Source organism: Cornus florida, unplaced genomic scaffold (genome assembly GCF_030987335.1).
Source record: "Cornus florida cultivar Cherokee Brave unplaced genomic scaffold, ASM3098733v1 CherokeeBrave_3.0.0_Hap2_Chr09, whole genome shotgun sequence".
Lineage (NCBI taxonomy): Eukaryota > Viridiplantae > Streptophyta > Magnoliopsida > Cornales > Cornaceae > Cornus > Cornus florida.
The window spans coordinates 79,445,438-79,468,641 of record NW_026775579.1 but is presented as its reverse complement, the minus strand read 5'-3'; the positions used below and the strand labels follow the sequence as shown (position 1 = coordinate 79,468,641).

General features: G+C 36.0%; 1 protein-coding gene across 1 annotated transcript; it reads left to right on the top strand.

Moving 5' to 3' along the window:
- The first annotated feature begins 96 nt into the window (after nucleotides 1–96).
- On the top strand, nucleotides 97–23,204 carry LOC132274539 (small glutamine-rich tetratricopeptide repeat-containing protein 2). Its single transcript, XM_059775840.1, has 11 exons — nucleotides 97–464; nucleotides 1,906–2,168; nucleotides 4,627–4,660; nucleotides 7,756–7,892; nucleotides 10,588–10,654; nucleotides 10,959–11,058; nucleotides 18,572–18,735; nucleotides 20,567–20,613; nucleotides 20,759–20,809; nucleotides 22,133–22,571; nucleotides 22,650–23,204. The coding sequence occupies exons 1-10, from the start codon at nucleotides 392–394 to the stop codon at nucleotides 22,514–22,516; spliced, it is 1,320 nt and encodes a 439-aa protein (XP_059631823.1). The 5' UTR covers nucleotides 97–391; the 3' UTR covers nucleotides 22,517–22,571; nucleotides 22,650–23,204.

The following is a 23,204-nucleotide window of genomic DNA, read 5'->3' as shown; positions in this document are numbered from 1 at the left end:
ATTTATTTATGGGAGACAATATGTCATAGGTATAGAGGAAAGGTCCTACCATATTCTATTATTTTTTCGTTCTTCTTTACTTTTACCTATTCTCTTACTCTCTCTTTATCTATCGTTCTTCCTACCAAACAATCAAAACTTGCTAATCAAATATTACTCGACCAAAACCTGATTAATTGGGTTGGACTTTGGATGGATTTCTATCTTTTCCGAGTTTCACCCTAAAACTTATTCCACTCGCGAACTACACCAGCCTGCAACCAAACACTTTCCGGTTACAAAACTGTCAGACGACCTTGATCGCTCTCCAGAGACTCGAAACGCTCGTATCTGCTTGACGCCGTGGTGCGCACCATCTTATCTTGCGCACCGTCCCTCGTTTCATCCCACAATGGCGAACTTGAAGACTGATTCTCCTCTCTGTCGTCGCATCGTCCACGCCTTTTTGGACTTCCTCGATTCTGGTTCTCTCCCTCTCTCTACTTTCATGTGTCGTTATATGTGCGCATGTGTTTGTGTGTGTATATATGTGTGTTTTATAAATGTGACCTGAACGGACTTGATCACTGCAATTCATTCCTACTCGATAATTGTATGTTAATTCTATTATGTCCTCATTTTATTCATCAATAATTCTTTCAACGTGTTTCAGTTTTGTTAATCTTGCAATTTTAAGCTTTTGCACTACGTTTTTGTTTCAGGTTTGTCTTTATATTGTTGCTGAAACTGGACATTAGGGCTTTCAATATATGTTTTAGAACTCATATTCGGTTTTTTTTTTTTTTTTAAATATATTTTTTTTGCCTTTTTAAACTTCTCCCGGCATTAGTAATACGTCTATGAATAAAAATACACCCTTTTTGAGAAAGAATGAAAAATTGAATAAAAATAGACCCTTTTTGAGAAAGAATGAAAATGTAGAATTCAATTTTGCACAAGCCTCGGGATGTTGAGCTTTGCAATTCTACCGAAGTTGAGCTTTAAACCTACGGGGGTTTTGAGTTTCTAGAGCTCAACTTCGGTAGAATTGCGAAGCTCAACAACCTGAGGCTTTTGTTTGATGAAATCAAGCCTGCCTCTTGATGCATTACACTATCATAGTGTTTGGAATTCTGACTGATGACCATAGTTATTGGAGTTTTAGTATGATGTCCAAATTTAACTGTGCACTCTGTCCTAGTATCGGATATGTTGATTACATGTTGCTTTTTGCTCCTCCTTGGTTCTTGTTTCTTGTGAACTATGAAGTACAGTATCATAGCCCGAGCTGGGTTGGTGTACTAACTGCAGTTGTTAACATTTGCAAAACCTTCAATTTATGCCAAAAGCACTAGTTTGTGTGCCAGGTCAGGGTATGAGATTATCTTATTAACCATGAGCTTCCTAAAATATACTCGATAGTCTTCAGTGAATGCATGAATGAAATCGAACCTTAAAATGTTAGAATCAAATGACATTGAAAAGTGATTGATTATATATATATATATATATATATATATATATATAGCAAATGATAGATTTACTTAATGGGAGCACCAATAATTTTGTTCAAGTTTCCCAGCTTCACTGGCTTGCCTAGGGTGCAAATTTTGATTGAAATTTGAAAAACTTAAACTGCATAAATTACTTTTGATGTTTGATGGAGCCTCAAGGCAGATAATAGAGACTGCAAACAATCAAATTTTGATCCTCTTGCCCATTACGACTCATTCATCATTACTCACAGTTTTATTGATCTTTGGATGTCAAATTTGGTTTGATATACATTTTTTAAAGTGTAACAGAAACAACAACTTAGACTGTACTGTTATTTATCTTCATTCTTTCCGTTATTGATAGAATATTTGTGAAGCTTCATTTGGTTGATGAATTTTTCTTTTAATTGTCGTTGTTCATCTATTACAGTTGAACCTGCTTCTGGTGTTGATCTTGAAAGTCTTGAGGTTGCTAAGGAATGTTTGGCAGAGGTCTTTAAGATCGATCAATCTTCTGCCGATAATTGGCCAAAACCTGATTGCTTAATTGACATATTCAAATCAGGGGAAACGAGTGAGCAACAAGAAATAAAGTCAGATGTTGTTCACGAGTCATTTTCAACAGAAGCTCCCAGTACATCGTCTATACAGAATGCTTTTGATGCTAATCCTCCACAGGCATTACACTCTCTAGTTAGTTCTCCACCTAACCACTTATTTTGTCTGGTATTTTTAATCTACTTAATTTGTGAATGTTACTTTTTGATTGATTCTACTGGCTTTTTTATACTTGTTCACATGTCTTTCTAAATAGATGTATGCGTTTGATACTTATGTATTGAGTAAAACATCTACAGAGCATGCATTTATCAGTTGATTCATGCTTAAACTGATAATAGCAGCAGCAGTAGTAATAATGATAATAGTAACATATCTGGACTATAAACATTATGCTCTTGTATATTTTCAATATTTTGGGAGAATTTAGATAACAACAGTCATTTCCTAGCGATTAACCAGAATCAAATTGTTGCCGTGTTTATGGACTTGGGGCCAATTAACTATGGACTTCGGGCCAATTAAGGCCGACCCCAAGTAGTTGGGAAAAAGACTTGGTTGTGGTTGTTTGGTCCAATTAAGTGTGAGTCGTGTGTGGTTTTTAAAATCTCCAAATTTATGAAGACATACTATAAGTTATATGATGTAGAACAAGTTTAAGGAACATTGCTAAAGTTGATAATTTTATATAGGGCAGTGTTAAATAGGGGCTTTCAGGGGTGGATTGTGATAAGATCTCGTAGCTAACAGGGTGGCTAAAATATGGCTGTTTTGGGTTTGTGAGAGTGTAAAATGGGGTTGAGACGTTTGGGGTTTTTTTAATTAAGCATGTAAAGGAAAAAAAAATAGTTTTGGTGCTGTTGTGGTACTTTGAACAGTAACAAAACAAAATGGGTGTGTGTTCTAGAGTTGCTTGGTTGAAAGGGGAAGGATTATAGCTTGTCACATAGGATTTCTAAGGATTGGAAAGTGGTTAATGAGGCCTCTTAGGTGTTTAAAGGATTATTAGAAAAAATGTAAAGAGAAGAAAAAAGTAGAAGAAGTTAGGTGCTACGCCTATATATATATATATATATTTGATAAGTGGTGTTACACCTATATTCCCCTGGGCCTTTATCTTACCTAGGGGTAAAATTGCATCTCGAAGTCATCAAAGGGCTTCAGGAAAGATGCTGAAAAATTAGAAAGTTTATATATAAGTATTTCTCTGACCTATCACTTAGATAAATGTAGATAGTCCTAACTCTTGGACAACTGGAACACCACATTTGGAGACTTGGAGACTTTGAATTGTAAACTTGTTTAAACCTACTAAAGGTCCACTTAAAGACACAATAAACCATCCACTAGCAAATTAAACACATGGGGCAGCCTATGTCTGGAAAACCTTAAAATTACTGGATACCCTTGGCTGTTAAAGCTTAAGACAATACAAAGCTGCACCAGCTAAACACTAGTCTAAAGAAAGCATATAATAGGACTGGGTCAGCCCATAAAACACATGAGTCCATCTAAAGGTCCATAAAGACACAATAAACCATCCACTAGCAAATAAAACACATGGATCAGCCCTTGTCTGGAAATTTTTTAATTACTAGATACCCTTGGCTCATAAGACACACATAAAATTGCACCAGCTGAACAGTAGCCTAAAAAAAGCATAGAATGGGACTGGACTAGAAATAAACTTGACCACACAAGGTCCCATGTGGAGCGGCTTTGGTATTTCCCCAATTTTCAACTTTCTCTTTAAATTTTTTTTTTTTTTGTTCTTGGACTGCATCATTAACATTATTCTCCTACATGCTTTTAAAACTTGTTTTTTGATAAGGACATGCTTTTAAAAGCCAAGACATCATTTTCAGAATTTTGTTCTTTCATTAAAAAATGAGAGTGGTATAAGAAAGACAGTTTGGAAAAATGTGAATTCATCTAATATAATACGTTGAAGAAGATCCAAGCATGACATAGTTATAAATATATCTGATTAAGGTTTTATCTTGGTACATTTACTTGTTTGGTGTTTGGTTTTGCAAATAAAGGATCTCAAGCCAAGGCTTTAGTGCTTAAACCAAGTTGTAATTTTGCCATTAGAATAGGAAGTTGAAAGTGCTCATTTTAAATGATCACTTGGATGGTTTTTAATGTGGATCATAAATTTTATAAGAATCATGATATTCAGGCTGACTAGTTTGGCCTATTTATCAAAGTGAATCAATTAAGGCCTTTGATGGCCTGAAGTGGGACCCCGTTTTAGGCCCCACTTGAGGCAATCAATGGCCTTAATTGCTTCACTTTGATAAATATGCCAGACTAGTTGGCCTTTAAATCATTTCCCATTTTATAATTATCTGTAGTTGTATGTATTTTTGAGTTTTCACTACCATCTTCCAGTTTTGCGCTATGAATTTTGGATTTCACTTTGTTTTATCTTTTAACATGGGATGAAATCATTGTATGCGATTTTAATAAGTTAAAACTCATAGGAGAGATGGCTTGTAATAGAAAAGAATGAAAAAAGATAGGTTCATATGGGATTAAGGCATTGATGATTGTGATGATGACTTTGTTTTATCTTTTCCTACTTAAACAGGGTGAGGATTTGAATGGAGAAGCTCACACCTCAGGTATGACTGTTTTGTATCTATACACACATACACACACACGCGTCTATACACACATGCATTTTCTCATTTTTTGTTGCTTGATGCGCTGTGAATTTATGATATTGAAGCTCAATGTTTTGTATTGCAATTTTTACAGAAGGAAAAGATACGAAATTTACTTGCAGTTCTTAAAACCTAAATAATATATGACTTCTTTCTTTCAAAATTATACATTTTACACTTTCAAAAAAAAAGTGAATACATTTTATGTTTTAGAACTGAAGATGGCTTAAACAGACTGCAAATAAGAGAAAATGGAATAAAAATCAAAATAACATAAATTATTAAATTATTAGAGAAGTTCTCTCTCTCTCTCTCTTGGTTGCAATGAGAGGAAATAACAAATAGTTACTTTGTATTGTTCTTTATCTTTTATATATTAAAAAGAATCTCTTTTTGTCAATTGCATGCCGATTTCCAGGAATATAACTTATATCAGATTTAAGCTCGTCATTTGTCAAGGAAACCAGCATACCATGTACATAAAATATAGCAAATGGCATCAATGAATACACATACATATATGTAATAATGATAAACAGTTTCTCAGCCGTGAAAAAGCCATTACGAAAATAATATGTATAATTTATTATTGTAATTTATACATCAGTAGTTTTATATATACATTTAGAGACACAAGAGAAGACTAGTCAGCCTAAAATATAAATCACACATCAAAATCCTAAAGCATCCACACGGCCACAGCCAAAAGATTAATGGCCCTTTGAAATTTGAATTGAGAGTCTCATGCAGTACCGAGAAATCACCGATATAGTTATAGAGGAAAGGAAGGTTGTGGATCAAATAAGAGCAAAGAAGAACTAGATTACTTATGATATAGATGATTGATGGGCATTACGCGCTGCAATTGGCGCTTCTGATATATACAAGTTGATCCGTTTTGGCACTTCTGAAAATTCTCCAAGTCTGGAGTTGAAGCTTCGGATGGAAGCTTGAAATGGAATTAACAATTCTTAATTCTAAAATCGTGGTACAAATTGTTGGTGTTATTTTCAATCTCTTGGGATTTTGGCTTTTCCTCATAATATTCAAATATATCAAACAATAATTTAAAAATATAGCTTGAATTTTGTTTCTCTCTCTAGTGCCCTTGGAACTTCCCATTTTGAAGGTAACTTGAGGATCCAATAGGATCCAATCCTTGTTAATATTGACAGTTTCAATGTACTAGTGATTTTGGAAGCATAGATTTCATTGCACCATCACTGCCACTACCTTGCGTTAATATGGCAACTTCATCACTACTGTAGGCATCGCCCTACCCCAGGGGGGAAATTTTTCTCAAAATGCAAACCCCCCCCCCCCCCCCCCCCCCTCCATTTTTTTTTTTTTAATTATTTTTAAATCTTATTTATGGTTACATATCTATGGTTATTAATGGTAGTTTGCAAAAGAAATTACTATTGTAACCATTGCTACAACTTATTAGTACCATAGTCATATCATTTATAAACATGCCCTTAAAGAAATTATTACAATTAATTAATTTTTTAAATTTAATTTTATATTACTGGTTCACCCCATCCCCCCACACACCCCCCCCCCCCCCCCCCTCCCCCCCCCCCAAATTTTTATTTCTGGCCCCGCCCCTGGTCCTACCTTTAACTTTCATCTACTACCTGTACCACCAGTGTCATGTCATCACCAAACCTTCATTACCAAATTTGCACATTCTTGCTGATTTTAGTAAAGTACTTTTTCTTTATTCATAAAAATTTAATACACATGATGTTGATTTTGTAGCTAAATAAAAAAACCAAGAAAACAAAATTTTGTTGTTCTTGATTTTCAAAAATACTGTTAGATGGGGGCGGAGGGAGGGGTCTAGGGGGGCCATCAAAAATTAAACCTGCCCCCACCCCCAATTTTTATTTTTATTTTTTTTGTAAAACTCTATTTATGGTACTAAATTCTAGTTATTAATGGTGATTTTCTATATAAAAGCTAAAGTTGGTCCCTCTAAAATTTTTAAAATTTTCAATTTATGGTTAACTTATAGTTATTAAAGGTGGTTTGCAAATGAAATTCCTGTAACCCCTTCAAAGTCTAATGAACCTCTTGCTTTAAAAGAATCAATTTAGTTAAAAAAATGTTAATTGTCATGGTAATACTTACAACAACATACTCTATTCACTAGCACGCATACATGCATAAATTTTATTTTTTATGAGTTAGAGAGAGAAGGAAAGAAAATTATTGACACTTGACAACTCCTCTCTCCATTCTTCTTCTCATTTTATTTACAGTCTTGCTCCTAACAATACACATTAAAAATGCACTAATTTTTTTTATTACAATTATTTTATATTATTTTTAAATTTTAATTTTATATTACTAGTTTGGCACCCCCATTTAAATATTTCTGGCTCCGTCCCTGCTGTCAGAAATGCTGAACCAACAACACGCTAGTTACTGATCACTGGGCATTAGCCAAACTGGTATAACCACTCCTCCCTCAAAGGGGCGGTGAGGGGTTCGAACCCCATGGTGGGTATTTGCGAGTGTGTGTGAGAGTATTTACCTAACCGGGGAAAAAAAATGCTAGGTAGTGGTGGGAATGGGATTGATGATGTTAGTTTGAGGCATCTTTTGTGACATTGGAACTCAGACAAATGCTTCTTAAAGAAATGCTGCCATTGTATTAGTTTGGTTGGAATTTCAAAAAGAAAATTTAATATTAGCTTATGGAAAACCATGCTTTAAATTATGAATTCCGTTTTAGAAATTAATGGCTGTGCTGAATTCTAGTTTCTTGATAGTTTTTCTTTTTCGAGTACTCAATGTCACAAACTGAAACAAATTTTGGCCATTTATGTCATGGAACTCATGCTGATGCTCTTAATGGTAATCACCCTAGCTTCACAGACATGGTTTAGGAGGATATATATTTGGCATGCGAATTTGTCATTTGGTATTGACATTGCTGAAATTGGGATTTATTCTAAACATTTTTTTTAAAAAGGGGGTCTGTTTTATATTCTGAAGCTATTGGTCTTTTGCATAATAATCTTTCTATTTTTTCATGTCATTGGCAGGATTATCCAAAGACGAACTTTTTGGGCAATTTTTTGGCGCACTTGAGAAAATTCACTATTTTAAGACTACAACTGATGGACAGGACGATCAGGTCCAACTGGATAGAGCAACAAGTATATTTCACAACGCTCTAGCGGTATGCGTTATGTGCTTATGATTTTTCTGAACCAACAAGTAATATTTTTAGTAGATTCAATCACAACATTAGAACACTGATATGAATTTATCACCAGCAACTGTAACATTGGAAGAGCGTTGTGTAGGGTAATGCCTCCTGCGCAAGGTTATGGGAAGCCTCAACAGTAGGTTGGACCATATATTAGACCAAATTAAGGGTGAAACAAGGGGAGTTGGGGAAGAAGGTGCCTGATATTCATGGTGGCCTGGCACATGGTATAAGGCTGATGCCTGGCACATATTGATGTTTATTAATTAATTTAAGTAAATAGAGAATAAGAAGTGTACTACACTATCACTAGTTTGTTATTTTCTTTCCTCTTCCATAGACTTTCATCTTAGTACATTATTTGCCCTTTTTTCCCTGTCCTCATAACTTGACAGTTAGAACCTACTTTCGACATATATTTTATACTATGGTAAGCAATTATAACCAGTCTCATTCAACCTTTTTCTATCTTCTTCCTCTTTATGGTTTTGCATTTTTCGTTGGCACCTGACACTAGCTCGTAGTGCTCTCTTTATACATTAAAACACTCTAGTCACTTAAAAGGTACCTTTATTTAGGTATTTTCGTTCAAAGATTAAATCTTTACACATTAGAACATTCTATGTGACTTCAAAGGGAACTCGATTACGTTTAACTAAAAACTCTCATTTTCATTCAAATATTCAATCTTTATACATGAAAACACTCTAATGATGTGTTGGCACACTTATGTTGGTCGCTTCTTGTTTATTAAATTTCCATTCTCTCATTATTTTTTAGGATAAACTACAATGACCTCCCCTAAGGTTTGGACTTATTGCAACTAAACCTGAGGTTTGCCATTTTGTTGCAAAGACCCCCAATGTCAGATTTTGTAGTAAATTTACTTATCTACCCTCATTATTATATTATTAAAAAATCAAAATATCTAAAAATAACAAATGACCCTTTTGCCCACTAACATTTACCCAATAAAAATATTTCTATTTTTCCTTTATCTCACTATTCCTCTCCCCCTCCATCCCGATCTACCATCACCGGTACCATCCACACCACCACCCTCAAGGCCATAGAATCATATATGTACGTGTGTGTGTGTGTGTGTGTGTGTGTGTGTATACAAACAAAACCTCAACCCCAACCATAGAATCATATGTATATATATATATATATGTATATATATATATATATATGTATGTATATATATATATATATGTATATATATATATATATGTATATAAAGTTACAAACCAGGCTTTTATCTCCAGGCCACTGACCTCGATACCTCTCTTCACCATCACCTTCTTTCTCTGAAAAATTCTTACAAACCCCTTAACCACTTCAACCCAAACCGCAAAAAACCCTTGCAAAACCCATGCTGTCCTTGATGAGGACTCCTACGTCGCCGCAATCGAGAAGATCATCGAACGTGACTTCTTCCCTGACATCCCTAAGCTCAAGGACCATCTTGATTGGTTCTCTGGAGTGGCGATTTAAAGATCTGAACCGGTTTCTCTCTCTCTCTCTCTCTCTCTCTCTGAAAGCACACGGCGGTTCGCCCCAAAATTCATTGGCCGCGCTTCCACCGCTGCCTCACTCTCCGCCGGGTGCATATACATAACAGATTCCACCTCCACGCTGCTCAAATTCTCGTCGCTGCTGATGATTACATCCTTCAATTCAGTCTTTGATTTAGTGTAGGCAGATGTCGGAATTTCCTTTGACCGGTCTTTGAGGGGTTGTTGTGGTTGATAGTGACTGATACCAAAGATAGCCATGGATTTGCCGCAACCCAATCAGAGCCACCGGGAGAACAATTAACATCCGATGTTGCTAGATGATGGAGTTGATTGAGAGTATACTTGGATTGATTCACTCTCTCATCACGTGTGGTTCCGTTTGGGAGTGTTCTTCACCGGGAATAGTTGCCGGATCGGACTGGTCTGATCTTTATATATATATATATATGTATTTGTAACCATATATGTATTACCATATATGTATTTTATATAGATATATATATGTGAATTTTGCACACAAAACACATTGTTTGATTTGGGGGTTACATATGGATTTAGCAGAAGTGATGGTGGCAGTGAAGAAGTGGAGGTGGGTTCAGACTCTGAATAGGGTCTCTGACTTTCATTTGGGGCTGAGAATGTTTATCTCTCTCTATATATATATTAACCAATGTAATACATAGATTATTGCACACCAATACATTTTTTTTTTTTTTGATAAGTATTTTACACATACATTATTTGATTGGGGGGTTACAAATGGATTTCGCAGAAGGGACGGTGGCAGTGAAGTGGTGGAGGTGGGTTTTAGAGAGAGAAACAATGGTGAGTGTGTGGTTTAAGGGTAGTTTGGTCCACTTAACATGAATTTTATTGTCATTTGTTTACATTACAAGGATAATAGCATCTTTTTACATTATTGATGGGCATTTTAGTCACCTCAAACCAATTTTATTATTTTTTGTACGGAGGGGAGGTCATTGCAAAATGGGGAAAACATCAGGGGGTCACGCTGCAACAAAATGGAAAACCTTAGATTTCATTGCAATTAGTCCAAACCTCAGGGGAGGTCATTGTAGTTTACCCAATTTTTTATCCTCCATGCCCGTAGCTTGACAAAGGAAAATCAACTTTTGTGATACCAGGGTATGCAAAAATCTGGATGCCAGACATTTGATCAGAAAAGCCTTGCCGAGTCCTTGAAATCACAAGGTATTTTTAATTATTACTTCCGTAAACATTGGTGGCTAGTTGTATTAAATCTGTACTTATAGTTATTTTCTCTTAGATGGTCTAAGAAAACCTTTCTTATTGTTAAGGGCATGATTATGCTAGAATTCTTCTCAATTATATCTTTAGCATGGCTATAATTTTCTTTAATCATGCAGTTGTCTTAATTTGTGCTTATCCATGGACGGTCTTATATTTGTGCCTCATGCCCATTGATGTGATAGATGATTCTATAATAATTGCTCTTTTTGGATTTTTGTATTTTATAGTTGCCCTTCCTTTGTAGGTAATAAGGCCATGCAGTCAAAACTATACTCTGATGCAATTGAGCTGTATTCTTGTGCTATTGCACTTTGTGAAGAAAATGCAGTTTACTATTGCAACAGGTGCACTGCATGTATTTTTTAAATTTTATTGTTTTTGTTTTTGAATATTGGCATTGGTTGTAACTTGTAATACTTCTTCTTCTTTTATTTATTTTATTTATTTATTTATTTATTTATTTATTTATCTTTTTCCCTTTGGTGCAAAAGAGCAAAAGTGGGAGAGTACTTTAAAGATGATAAATTAATTTTAGTAGGAAAACTACCATTTTCTTTACCCCACTAGTTTCCAAGTTAGATTCTGTAGGGGTCTGAAAGTATTGATTCATAAGTGATTTGACCATCACCAGTACAATTATCAGTCCTGTTTTGCATGAATGTCATGTTGAGGTCAACCAACTATATTATTTATTTCTTTGTTGTGTGGTATGTGCTAGTACTTCACGAGCAAACATCATATTGAGATCGACAACCTTCCTAAAGAAATCAGCAGATGTTAGAAAATAGGTTGCATCATCTGGAGATAGATAACCTGCCTTCCTAAGGCAATCAGCAGATATTAGAAAATATGTTACAGCGCTCCACTGGTGATTGGCACAGTGGGATACTGGGAAGCAAATATTAGGGGATTGATTTGCTGAGAAATTTATGATTTAGGCAATGAAGGAACAATTAAACAGGAGATTGGCCTAAATACAGGATAGTGGTGGATAGAAATACTATTTTCTTGTTGGCTTCTGAGTCCTACATTGTACAGATCACAAGTTGAAATCTTTGGAACATAATTATTTGCCAAGTGGGGTGTGAAATTTTGGAAGTGGCTCTTTAAAATTTATGGTGAAACTTGTTATAGGTTTTTCATAACAAGAAAATATGCTTCCTTATTGAGTAATAAAGAAGAATTGTGAGCAAGGGCAAGGGAGTGAGGAAAAGGCAAGGGAGAGGAGGGAGGAGAGAGTAATCCCCAAGAAATAGAGTAACAGAATATTAGAGAGGGACAGAGAGGGAAGGGAGAAGAGAGAGAGGAAAGATAAGATATCAAAGAGACTAGAAAGGTTAAAGGACATATTGAAGAAAGGAGAGGAAAGATGGAGGAGGGAAGGGTTCAAAGAAAGACATAAGACAGTGGAAAGGGAATCGTAATAGAGGAGAAGATTAGAGAGTGACAAGGTAGCTGGTGAGGCCTATTTAGCAATTAACATGCAAGTATGATCAAGTTGGTGAGAAGTGAGTAGGTGAGAAGTAAGCTGGTGACAAGCACCTAGATTAGAAGTTTACCAGTAGCCTCCTGTCCTCCTATAAATAGAAATATTTATGTCCCTAATACCTAAAAATCATAAAACTAATTCTACCCTATTTAGCAAATAAGTTTAATTATATAACAGCAAAAAATGTAAAGCTTCTTAAAACTAATTAAAAATGTGGAATAAAGAAATACAGCTTGGTAAGTTTTATTTTTATTTTTAATCTTGCTGCAAAAGTTAATCCTCATTTTTGAACTTGATTGAATTGGAGAAAATTTGATCTCGAGTTTCAGAGTAATGAGCTATGTAGGTTTTCAATCTTGAAGTTTTGCATCACGAATTTGGATCTTGGTTACTGTAATACCAAGCAGATGCAACTTGCACTACAATTCTTATGATAAGAAAATGTATTCCTCATTTTTTTTTGATAAGTAATAATAAATTAAAAAGGGCGTTCAATAGGGGAACGCGTCCTGTGGACAAAGGAACCGGGGTTCAAGGCCCCAAAGAATCCAGAAAAGAAATTAAATCAACAGAAGAGGAACACGAACTTCTGTTCACATAACAAAAAAGAGAGTGAATGATAAAAAGTTACAGTGTCGCTGTAGACGACTCTTTCCCTTCAAACATTCTACTATTTCGCTCCTTCCAGATACACCACCAAATACAATGTGGTACAGATCTCCAATAAGCACGAACACTCCTACTCACACGACAACCTCTCTAAGTATGAATTAGCTCCCTAGTAGAACGTGGCATTACCCAACACATGCCAAATAGGCCAAGAATGAGATTCCAGCAATCGCGCGCTACCGCATTAGGAGATGATCGACTGACTCCCCATTCTGCTTACATAAATAGCACCAATTAACAAGAAAATTTTCCCTTTTCCTCAGATTATCGATCGTCAGAATGTTTCCCCAAACAGCAGTCCATACAAAGAATGCCATCCTAGTAGGGACCATGGAGCACCAAATAGTCTTCCAAGGAAAATCATAGGATGCAAAATTAGACAGACAGAAAAACAAGGACCTAACTGTAAAACGCCCGTGAGAGGAGGGAATCCAATTTAAACTGTCAAAACCCCTGCCAATTCCTTCTTGCCGATACAATTGATCCAAGAAAATGCTCACCTCTTCTAACTCCCAATCCTGAAATGAACGCCGAAAATGAACATTCCACGTAATCCCACTATTATCAAGATGATAACAGTTAGCAACTATGGCATGTTTATCAACTGCAATACTATAGAACCTGGGAAATGTACGACATAAAGGCTGGTTCCCACACCAAAGATCATCCCAAAAGCGGACACAGCTACCATCCCGAACTCTGAATCTGATATGAGAGGAAAAGGCATCCCATCCTTGTCGAATGGATTTCCACGCCCCAACTCCTCCCGCAATAGAAACCGGACGTGTAGTCCAACCACCAACATCTTCCCCATACCTGCAAGACACTAATCTGCGCCAAGGACGATGTCTTTCCTTCCCATATCTCCACAACCACTTACCCAAAAGAGCTTTATTAAAAGGAATCAATCATCTAATACCAAGACCCCCCAACTTTATAGGCTTGCAAACTTGCTCCCATCTAACAAGATGATACTTGAACTCATCTCCCTAAAGGAAATTCCTTTGAATTTGTTCGATTCTATTAGCAACGGAGCATGGAAATATAAAGAAGCAAGAGCAAGAAATAGAGGGAAGGTAAGGCAACGGGGAGAGAGGAGAAAGTTGTATTCCAAGGAATAGAAGTTAATTAAACACCAGATAGGAATTGAGACGTACAGTATAGTAGGTCAAGTGAGATGTTGAATAAAGGAGGAAAATAAGTTCTAAGAAAGAGGTTGGTGAGAATCAGAGAGAGAGAAGGAGTTAGCAAAGAGAAGAGAAAATAAGAGAGAGAGTAGGTGACCAGTAGGTTACAAGTTGGTAGCAAGCAAGCATGTCACGCCCCGAACCTAGTTCACCCAGTACATGAACGGATACCCAAACCCGACCTGACATCGAGTCCCAAATGCGGAATCTAAGCTCACATTAGCCTACATGGCTAATGTGACCATGAATGATGTACCAAATGGGGTCCATATAAGTCATGGTAACCATATATAAACATCCTATGAGGGTCTAGGCCCTAGAGGAATGGTTTCGTTACAAATTGGCATTTTTATCTTAGGGAAGATATGACCAGTCCTCGCTTAAAAGGTCATAACTCTTTCTATATTTGGAATCTTTGAATGGGACTGGTACCATTGGAAAGCTGGTTTCAAGACGGTCAGTTTGAGCACAAGAATGACCTAATTTGGATTTAAAATGAGCAAGTTATGGCCATTTGAAGTTTGATCATCAAGACGGGTGCTGTGAACAATAGTGCGATCGATCGTAGGAAAGACAACTTTCTGTTTTTGCATCCAAAAAATGGAGACCTACGATCGATCGTAGGGTGTCCAAACTTGCTTAAAAAGGTTTTTTTTCAGGTGCTTAAGGCCTTGGGCACCTCCTAGGCCAACATGAACACTCCAAGGGTGTTCTAAAACATTCATCTAAGTCCATCAAAGGCCAAGAATGTTGAAATGAACAAGATGTCATCAATGGTATGCAAATCATATGCATTTCTAAATCTGAAAATGGTGTCGATGAGGCCACCCTCTCACCCTATCATACTAGTATCTATCCGTGACAAACATCATACATAAACAAAAACATCAAGGAAAACGTACATATTCACAAAATGATAATTACAATAAGTCGTTGACCTACATGGCCTCATTATATAACCTAATTTTTTTTTTTTTTGATAAGTAAAAATAGCATTAAAAAAGGCATTCAAAAGGGGAACGCGTCCCAATTACAAAAGAGGAACCGGGGCTAAGGCCCCAAAGAATCCAAGAAAGTAATTAAATCATCAGAAGAAGAACAAAAGCTCCTCTTCACATAATTGAAAAGAGAACGAAGAATGTAAAGTTTGACCATAGCCGTAGGCGTCTCATTCCCTTGAAATGACAAGAGGCAAAATATACAAGAAGCCTCAAATATATACATAAGTACATACTACAACAAAAAGAAATACATGGAGATATGAAAATATAAGGTCTTCCAAAACGATCTAGAAGACTTCTCCAATACCATCATCCTCCGTAGCGAGTCTGGCCTGAAAAATGTTAATATAATAGGGGTGAGCACGACGGCTGAGTAGAGTATGCCTAAGGCATGCCTCTTATAGCCAAGTGAGCAAGCACACAATGGAAGCGGAATCAAGACGAGGGGTCATGCTTGCACGGGAAAAAGATCGAGATCATCAACTAAACTAAACGACATTGACAATAATAACCGGTAAGACCCACATACACACATATTGGATATGGTGTGATAGCCCAGTGGTAGGGCATGTGTTGCTTGTGGCCAAAGGCCCAAGTTCGAATCCCCACTCCATCAGTCAATAATAGTAAATAATTATTTGACTTATCAAAAAAAAAAAAAAAAGACCCACATATACACATACAAATTCATCAACAATATATCAATGCATGTATAGTCCACGATTATGCCGAATGCCATGATCTCTTTCTAACCACGCTTATGACATCTCCGTGAATGTTACCGCACTCCTCCAACCAACCAACCCCACTCACTCACACATACACACACCAAAAACCATCAACTCCAAATGGCACAAGACCACCGCTCGTCCACCATTTGGAACACTATCTAGCTATCCCTGGCGTAGAATCACTGCTCACCACCATTTGGGGTCTAGCTACCACAACCTCAGAACCTCTCGTCTTCCGTTTTTCACAAACATCCTTGGGAACAAGGCGACCGCTCATCTCCTGTTTTTCACAAAACACAATCGGGAACAAGGTGACCGCTCATCTCCCGTGTTCAAAAACTTTTCTTCAAACTTTGGAAATTCACCCCACACAACCATCACACCCACACATGCACTACCCAATGCTTGAATGATGAATGCTCCCATGTATGCTCAACTTTCAAATTATGAATGGCCAACTACCTAGCTATCATCATGAATTGGGTATGCCTCAAAGTACTTATATAACCACATTACATAAGCATGCCTTTTAAACAAAAAATTCAACAAATAGCTTCACATTAACAATTTGGCAAACACTTAAGAGTGTTTGAAATCAAGAGAGTTAAATTCTAATCATCATATACATAGGCTTCACAATTTTCATGTTATAACATATACAATTTCTCAAGTAATCATCCCCTTAACTACAAGTTGGCACAACATCAACACACAAGGCATGCTAGCAAGAAGTTAACGTAGATAGCATTTGAATTGTACAATTAATCACCATGATAGGTAATGGATGGCATTAAAATTAATAAGGTGAACAATTACCACACTAAGTCAATCATAGCATGTTATACACACAATTTATCATATAAGAACTCACAAAATTAAAGGACTCTATGAATTAGACACCCCTACCTCACATCCAAGCCAAAACCTAGCTTGCTCCAAGGTTGAAACTCCACCAAAATGAAGGCTAAGACCACCAAAATGAAGAGGAAGAAGAGGTGAACAACTTTTCCAAAATTTAGCCTAGGTCCGAAATCTCAAGATGCTTCAATGGTCACAAAAATTATACCATCTTGTAGCCCTCTTCAAGTTCTCTCACTTCTCCAACTAGCACCCTCTCAAAATCTCACTTGTACTAGGTCAAAACCAAGCCTTTTGCTTTGTAACAATGGTGGAAAGCAAAAATCATAGAGAGAGGAAGAGAGAGAAGGGAACTCAGTAGAGAGAGAAAGAGATAATGAGCCCACAAATCTGATCTTTTGTGGCTATATATGTTCTTGGTCAACAAGTGGTCTCCACCCAACACGCCAAAGTACGAAAATGCCCTCCAAGCTAACTCTAATAACATTTGTACCAAAATACATATACTTAAAGCACATTTATATATACACATACACCAATAACATAATATAGCATGATAAATATAATGTCGGGAAAATTCCCGAGCATGAAAACCCGGCCCTGGGCCCACAGGACCTCACGGGCACGAAATCTGAAAATGTTCGAAATGGTTCCAAATGAGTTTCTAAGGGTTCTAATCCCAAAGAAATGCCCCGAACAACTCCCGGAAACCCACAGCACGTGTCCCCCAACATAGAAGAAAATAAAATACCAAAAATAAAAAAATACCGGAAAAATGCAAAATGGAACCGGGCCTTACAAAGTAGGTGACAGTTAAAGCTAGTAATAAAACAGAATCAAGCAAGAAGCTGACTGGTAACTTATGAGTAGCCACCTACTAAGGTGATAAGCACAATGAGCAACAAAACATAATTACTGGGATATCCTAATAACATAAACCAAAGATATATTCTGCCCCAAAGTAGTTAAGATTATGATTGATAATTTGGGTCTTATTATTCAATTTCGATTCAACCCCTTTCCATATGAATCTAGTGAATCATGTTCTGCGGAATCTTAATGAATTTATACAAATGGAAAGATATTACATGTGATTTGTGATTTGTGATTTGGATGCTATTTGTGGAATTTATTGGACTATTGAGCCCGATAACCAACCAGTCCCTTTTATTATTATTATTATAGCCCTTTTAGAGGCTTTAAAGTTAAAATTTACTCGAATGATCTTATAGATAATTGCTCTTTTCTCACATGTTGCTACCTGTTTTCATGTTTGTTAATGTCACATTTTAAATGAGGTGAACACATATTCTTTCCCAACTTTGCAACCTAAATCCTGAACAACATAGTTTTGCTGATCTGAAGTAACATGCAAGAAGTGTATGAACTCAAAATTACCTCTTATTCATGGACAAAGATGAACTTCAGTTGGTTCAAATTAAATGATTATCTCTGTATTTCAACCTTCAAAGACCAACCTGCAGTCTCTCCTACTGTTGCTGTAAAAAATCTCTCTATTAAACTTCACCAGCTTGTCTTTCATGGTTTCACCCTAGAGTATAAACTGTTCTTTTGATTTTATTGATTATCGAATTCCATAAATGCCCATGATTAGATTATAAATAAAAAATTGGAAGCCATGGATTAAGTGTAATCTGTTTGATGTAAATATGCATCTCTTTTTCTAATCTGTCAATTCCTTGGAGGCATCCCATACCACACTGATGAATGGTGTTTCCTTAGCATGTATGGGTGGAAATTAGTTACAATATCAATGAGAATCTGAAATAGAGTTGTAAATTTCTTGGATGATTTTTAGTATAGTAAACAAATTGTTGAATCAAATTCAAATCTTTTGCATTTCAATAGTCTTTTGCCTAGTTGCAGCAAATTGTGACCTTTGGTATATGTGCACTTATCAGGGCAGCTGCATACACCCAGATCCACCAGTATACTGAAGCAATCAGAGACTGTCTTAAATCCATCGAAATTGACCCAAATTATAGCAAGGCATACAGTCGTCTTGGATTTGCTTATTACGCACAAGGGAACTACATGGATGCAATCAATAAAGGGTTTATAAAAGGTTTGTATGACATATGCACTTACTGTGGCATCACGTTGACTATTACTCTGTTCGATTTTCAATTATTTCTTTATTATAATTAATATAGTTTAAAATATGCCTATATATTGGAAAAATTAGTAACACTGATGAATAAGGATGTGCTGGAGAAATTAGTAATTTTGAGGGAAAGGAGAAACCTGTTTCTATGCTTAAGTTCTCTATTGTTTCCACTCTTTTTTGTTGGGTTTCAGGGAGAGATTATAGATCTTTAGAGGAGATTTTTGTTTTTTTAGCCTCTTTGAAGGTTTGAGGCGCCTTTGGCCCTTTTGTTTCCTTTGGGTTCCGCTCCCCTCTTGAGCGTTTTCAATAAAATCTTACTTATCAAAAAAAAAAAAAAAAGGATGTGCTGGAAATTATGTTCATTGATACGGTGTCAATGTATGGCGAACCAGATAATGCGACCTACCTTGAATTGGTTGGTTTGGATTTGATGTTACAGAAACTCATAACCAGCTGTAGCACAATTTAAAACATTAGAAGTGGAAAGAAGGGAACTGTTTTTCTTTTTACATCAATGTTATCCAATCAAGTTCAACATGTAAGTGGTTGGAGTTGTAATGGGACATGTAAGTTCAACAAAGGCAATGCCAAATAAGATGATAATGAGATAAACAAAGAGTATTGATTAGTTGATGGCTTAGAAAAGCACTAGGAAGTAGAGTATTAATCTTATTTCAGTGTATGTTTTTGTCAACCTGGAAATAGTCTCATACTTGGAAAACTTTTGAGGAAGCTAAATCGTGCCATAAAACTAATGTAAATAACAACCAAAACTTATATGCAACCATAAGAAATACTTATCCAAAAAAAAAAATTAAAAAATGCAAGCATAAGAATATTTTTGATTGAAAAATTAAAGCTTGAAGCAACTTTATCTGTCAAAAATCTTGTGATATTTGTACCATCATATTAAACTTATACACAACTTTTAAGTGGATGCAAATGCTTACTCACTTAAGATGAATTTAAGTTGACATGTATGGTACAACGTATAGCATACACTACCATAACCTTCCGCTGAGACAATTTAGATTACCACATGAAGATGCAACCATGTTTTTCAAATGTGTAGATTTGTGGAGCTGGCTCCAGATCTGTTTACGAAAAATATATTTTAAGGAAAAATCTATCGAGGGGTGCTCTCAGCATGAGGTCCCCACCTTGCAGCTGTTGATTGTTTTTCAAAAGTGTAGATTTGTGGAGCTGGCTCCAGATCTGTTTACGAAAAATCTATTCTAAGGAAAAATCTATCGAGGGGTGCTCTCAGCATGAAGTCCTCCTTGCAGCTGTTGACCGGTACAATCAATCCAAAGCACCCGCTTGCTAGCTTTACACATATTTTAAGTATGCATAATGAAAGTAAATATTTGAATTAAATGTAAGATGACATATTTAAGCAATTGGTTGGTTAAATTGAGTCAAAGTTCAACCCATGTGATTTAATTAACAAGAATGTAAACCACTGTAATGTATTAGCTCTGGACCTTTTTGAGGTGATCTCATCTAATGTCATTATGACGTAATATATATCTTTGTCCAAAATTATGGATTTTGAATGTTGGTCCTCTTGCTTATAAGAGCTTTTCTAGTCATGCCTTCTCTTTCTCCAAGTTGAATCATGCTTCTTGATATCCATAATGATCCATTATTGTTTGCCTACACCGTAATATTTTCTTCCAAGAACTTAATAGATTCATGATGCTGCAAATATTTTTAATTTAAAATTTTACTGAAGAAATTTTAGAAACTTTGTCATTCTCTTTAATTCTTTTAAATTTAACTAATGCAGCATTGCAATTGGATCCAAACAATGATTCTGTCAAAGAAAACATCCGGGTTAGTTCATACTTGCATTTGTATTCCTACTAACAATACTGCTGCTGCTACTATTATATTACTACCAGTGCTATGCTACTACTACTACTACAGCAGTAACAATTATTATTGTTACTATTCATTTTATTGTTTTATTGAATCATAGGTGGCTCAGCAAAAATTGATAGAAGAGCGGCTAAGGACAGAACGTAATGAGGTAATTTATATTGTGTGTGTGAGAAATGTGTTTTATGGAGGGGTGAAAAGGGGTATTATAAAGTTTTGAATGAGATAGAATATCTTTGGAAATTTTCTCTTCCCCCCCCTTCCCCCCCCCCCACCCCCCCCCCCCCCCCTCCTTCCTCTTTTTTCTGTGTCTCCAAGTTGAGTTATTTTCTTATTATTTTTTTCCTCTTCTTCTTTTTTCTCTTCTTCTTTTTTTTTGAAAAATGGGGTGGGGGTTGTGGAGGTAAATAATTTTAGATCTGGACTTTATTTTAAGAAGAACAAGAAACAATAGAATCCCCATAAAAAGGGTAAAGTAGTTCTCCAAGTTGCAGAGAGGTATGAGATTTAACTATAAAAAAGTGTAGGTCTAATGCTATTTCACATATTCTCATTTCAGTGTAAATTCAGAAATGGCATTGTTAATGCTGTTCCTTTCTCTGATATGAAGAAGTACATTGTATTTTTGCTATTGGTTAGTGGTTACATTAATGGAAATAGTGGACATGTTTTGAAGATATTAAACTAATATTTTCAATTTGAGCCTGTAAATTCACAAACCTCTCTGACAGAAAGGAATATGATAGGACTGCTGTTGACTCTTACATTGGTGTCCTTCATTTGACAACTCTTGAATTCATTGACAAGTTTCTTTCAACTTATACAGAATTACTGGACATGTGTTCAGGATAGTTTTTTTTTTTAATTAATGTGTTGAATTTATAATCAATATGATTTTTTTTTAAAAGCCTACACACAAATCAAATAATTGGTTATTTTTCCTTGCACAAATTCACAACTAAAATGTAATATTGGTTCTGTTGATTAATCCAATGTATGAAAGAGAACTAAGACTGCATGGTGTCTGTTTTCATGGCTGTTTCCCACTTCTTTGGTCGATGACTTGAGACATGCATAAAATATACTCAACAGAGTTGAAGGAGAGACAACTTATAGCTAGCAGAATAAGGATTAGCCTTTTTGAAATTATTTGGTGAATGAGTAGAAATGAAATATATATATATATATATATAACTTATATATTGATAATGATTCCAACAATTTTCAACTTCTGAACAGAAATTAGTGTCTTGTCCCTTCTGTTCAAATCTATGCTTAAGAGACCAATAATCAGCAATTAGCCAGTTTCTATGTTCTTTTTTTGATACTGCAGACTGAACATTTGAGAAACTGTTAAGACGTGCCATCTTCTGGAAGTTGGAAATTTGGTGATGTTTGTTCTGCAATTTGATGCATCATTCTGCAGTCCCTCCTGATTTTGAGAACTCAGTTTTCCTTTCTTTTCGTTATACAGAGTTCAAGTTCGGCAAATCATCATCAAGAAACGAATCACCAGTCTGCAGGGGGTTCAGGAAGCCAAGGCACAACTCCGCCATTTGCATCCATGCCATTTAATGCTAACGGCCTTCCTTCTGATATTGCTAGCATGCTTATGAACATGGCTGCAAACGTATACCAGGGACAGCATTCTCAAGACCGGCCAGAAGCAGGAGGCAGCACTGCTGATACATTTAGTGAGCCGGGAATAAGAGTTGGTGGGAATATTAATATCAATTTGGGAGAACAAATGCCCGAGGACCTAACAGGGGCTTTGAGATCTGTGATGGAGATGTTCTCAGGTGCAGCGCCTTCTGGGAATCCACAAGATGACACTAATAGAAGATCAGCACCAAGCTAATTGTTGGATTATCTTTGAACCGTACAAAATCGAGTTCTCCTCTTTGGGATGGCAGGTTTTATCCGTGTGTGTCTGTGTTTCTTTTTTGGAAATGTCCTATGGAGGAGTAATTCTGATTGTCTCTCTTTTTCAGGGGAAATACAAAAAACCGGGCATCACTTTGTTTGCCTGGTGTAGAAGAAATGCAAACATCCCATAAGATTGACCTTGTTGATTTGTGGATAGTCTCTTGTGTATTTTATGTAGTATACATGGGGCCTCCTGTCTCAAATATGGAATGACACTGTTTTGTGCAATCACATTGCCTCTGCAATGGATTTTCATCGGATGTGGTTGGTTTTTAGTTGGGTTATCCGGAATCTCTAACCCTTTTTTTTCTGCCAAAAAAGAGGATTACGGTATTCTGAAACTCTCATAAGTCATAACCTCGTATTTGTGGCAGTTCTTGTTTGTGGTTTCGTATGATATCACAATGTGTGGATTTCAAATTGTCGAGGTTAATATTTTGGTAGTGGTGGTTGAATTTTGACAATCTATTGAAACTGATAATATAGTATATCAAATTCATGCGACATGATTCACAGACGATGTTATAATCCCTGCTTTGGTTGAAACTGAATAGAATTCCAGATGCAATTTTATGCTCAACCATATTGTAATAGCATTAAAAAAAAAAAAAAAAAAAAAA

What these genes read in the sequence shown, in the direction of transcription:
- LOC132274539 (XM_059775840.1), top strand. Translation starts at nt 392, where the DNA reads ATGGCGAACTTGAAGACTGATTCTCCTCTCTGTCGTCGCATCGTCCAC. An exon ending in TATTTCACAACGCTCTAGCG is followed by an intron (nt 7,893 to 10,587) that starts GTATGCGTTATG and finishes TTGTGATACCAG; the next exon opens with GGTATGCAAAAATCTGGATG. An exon ending in CTGTCAAAGAAAACATCCGG is followed by an intron (nt 20,614 to 20,758) that starts GTTAGTTCATAC and finishes ATTGAATCATAG; the next exon opens with GTGGCTCAGCAAAAATTGAT.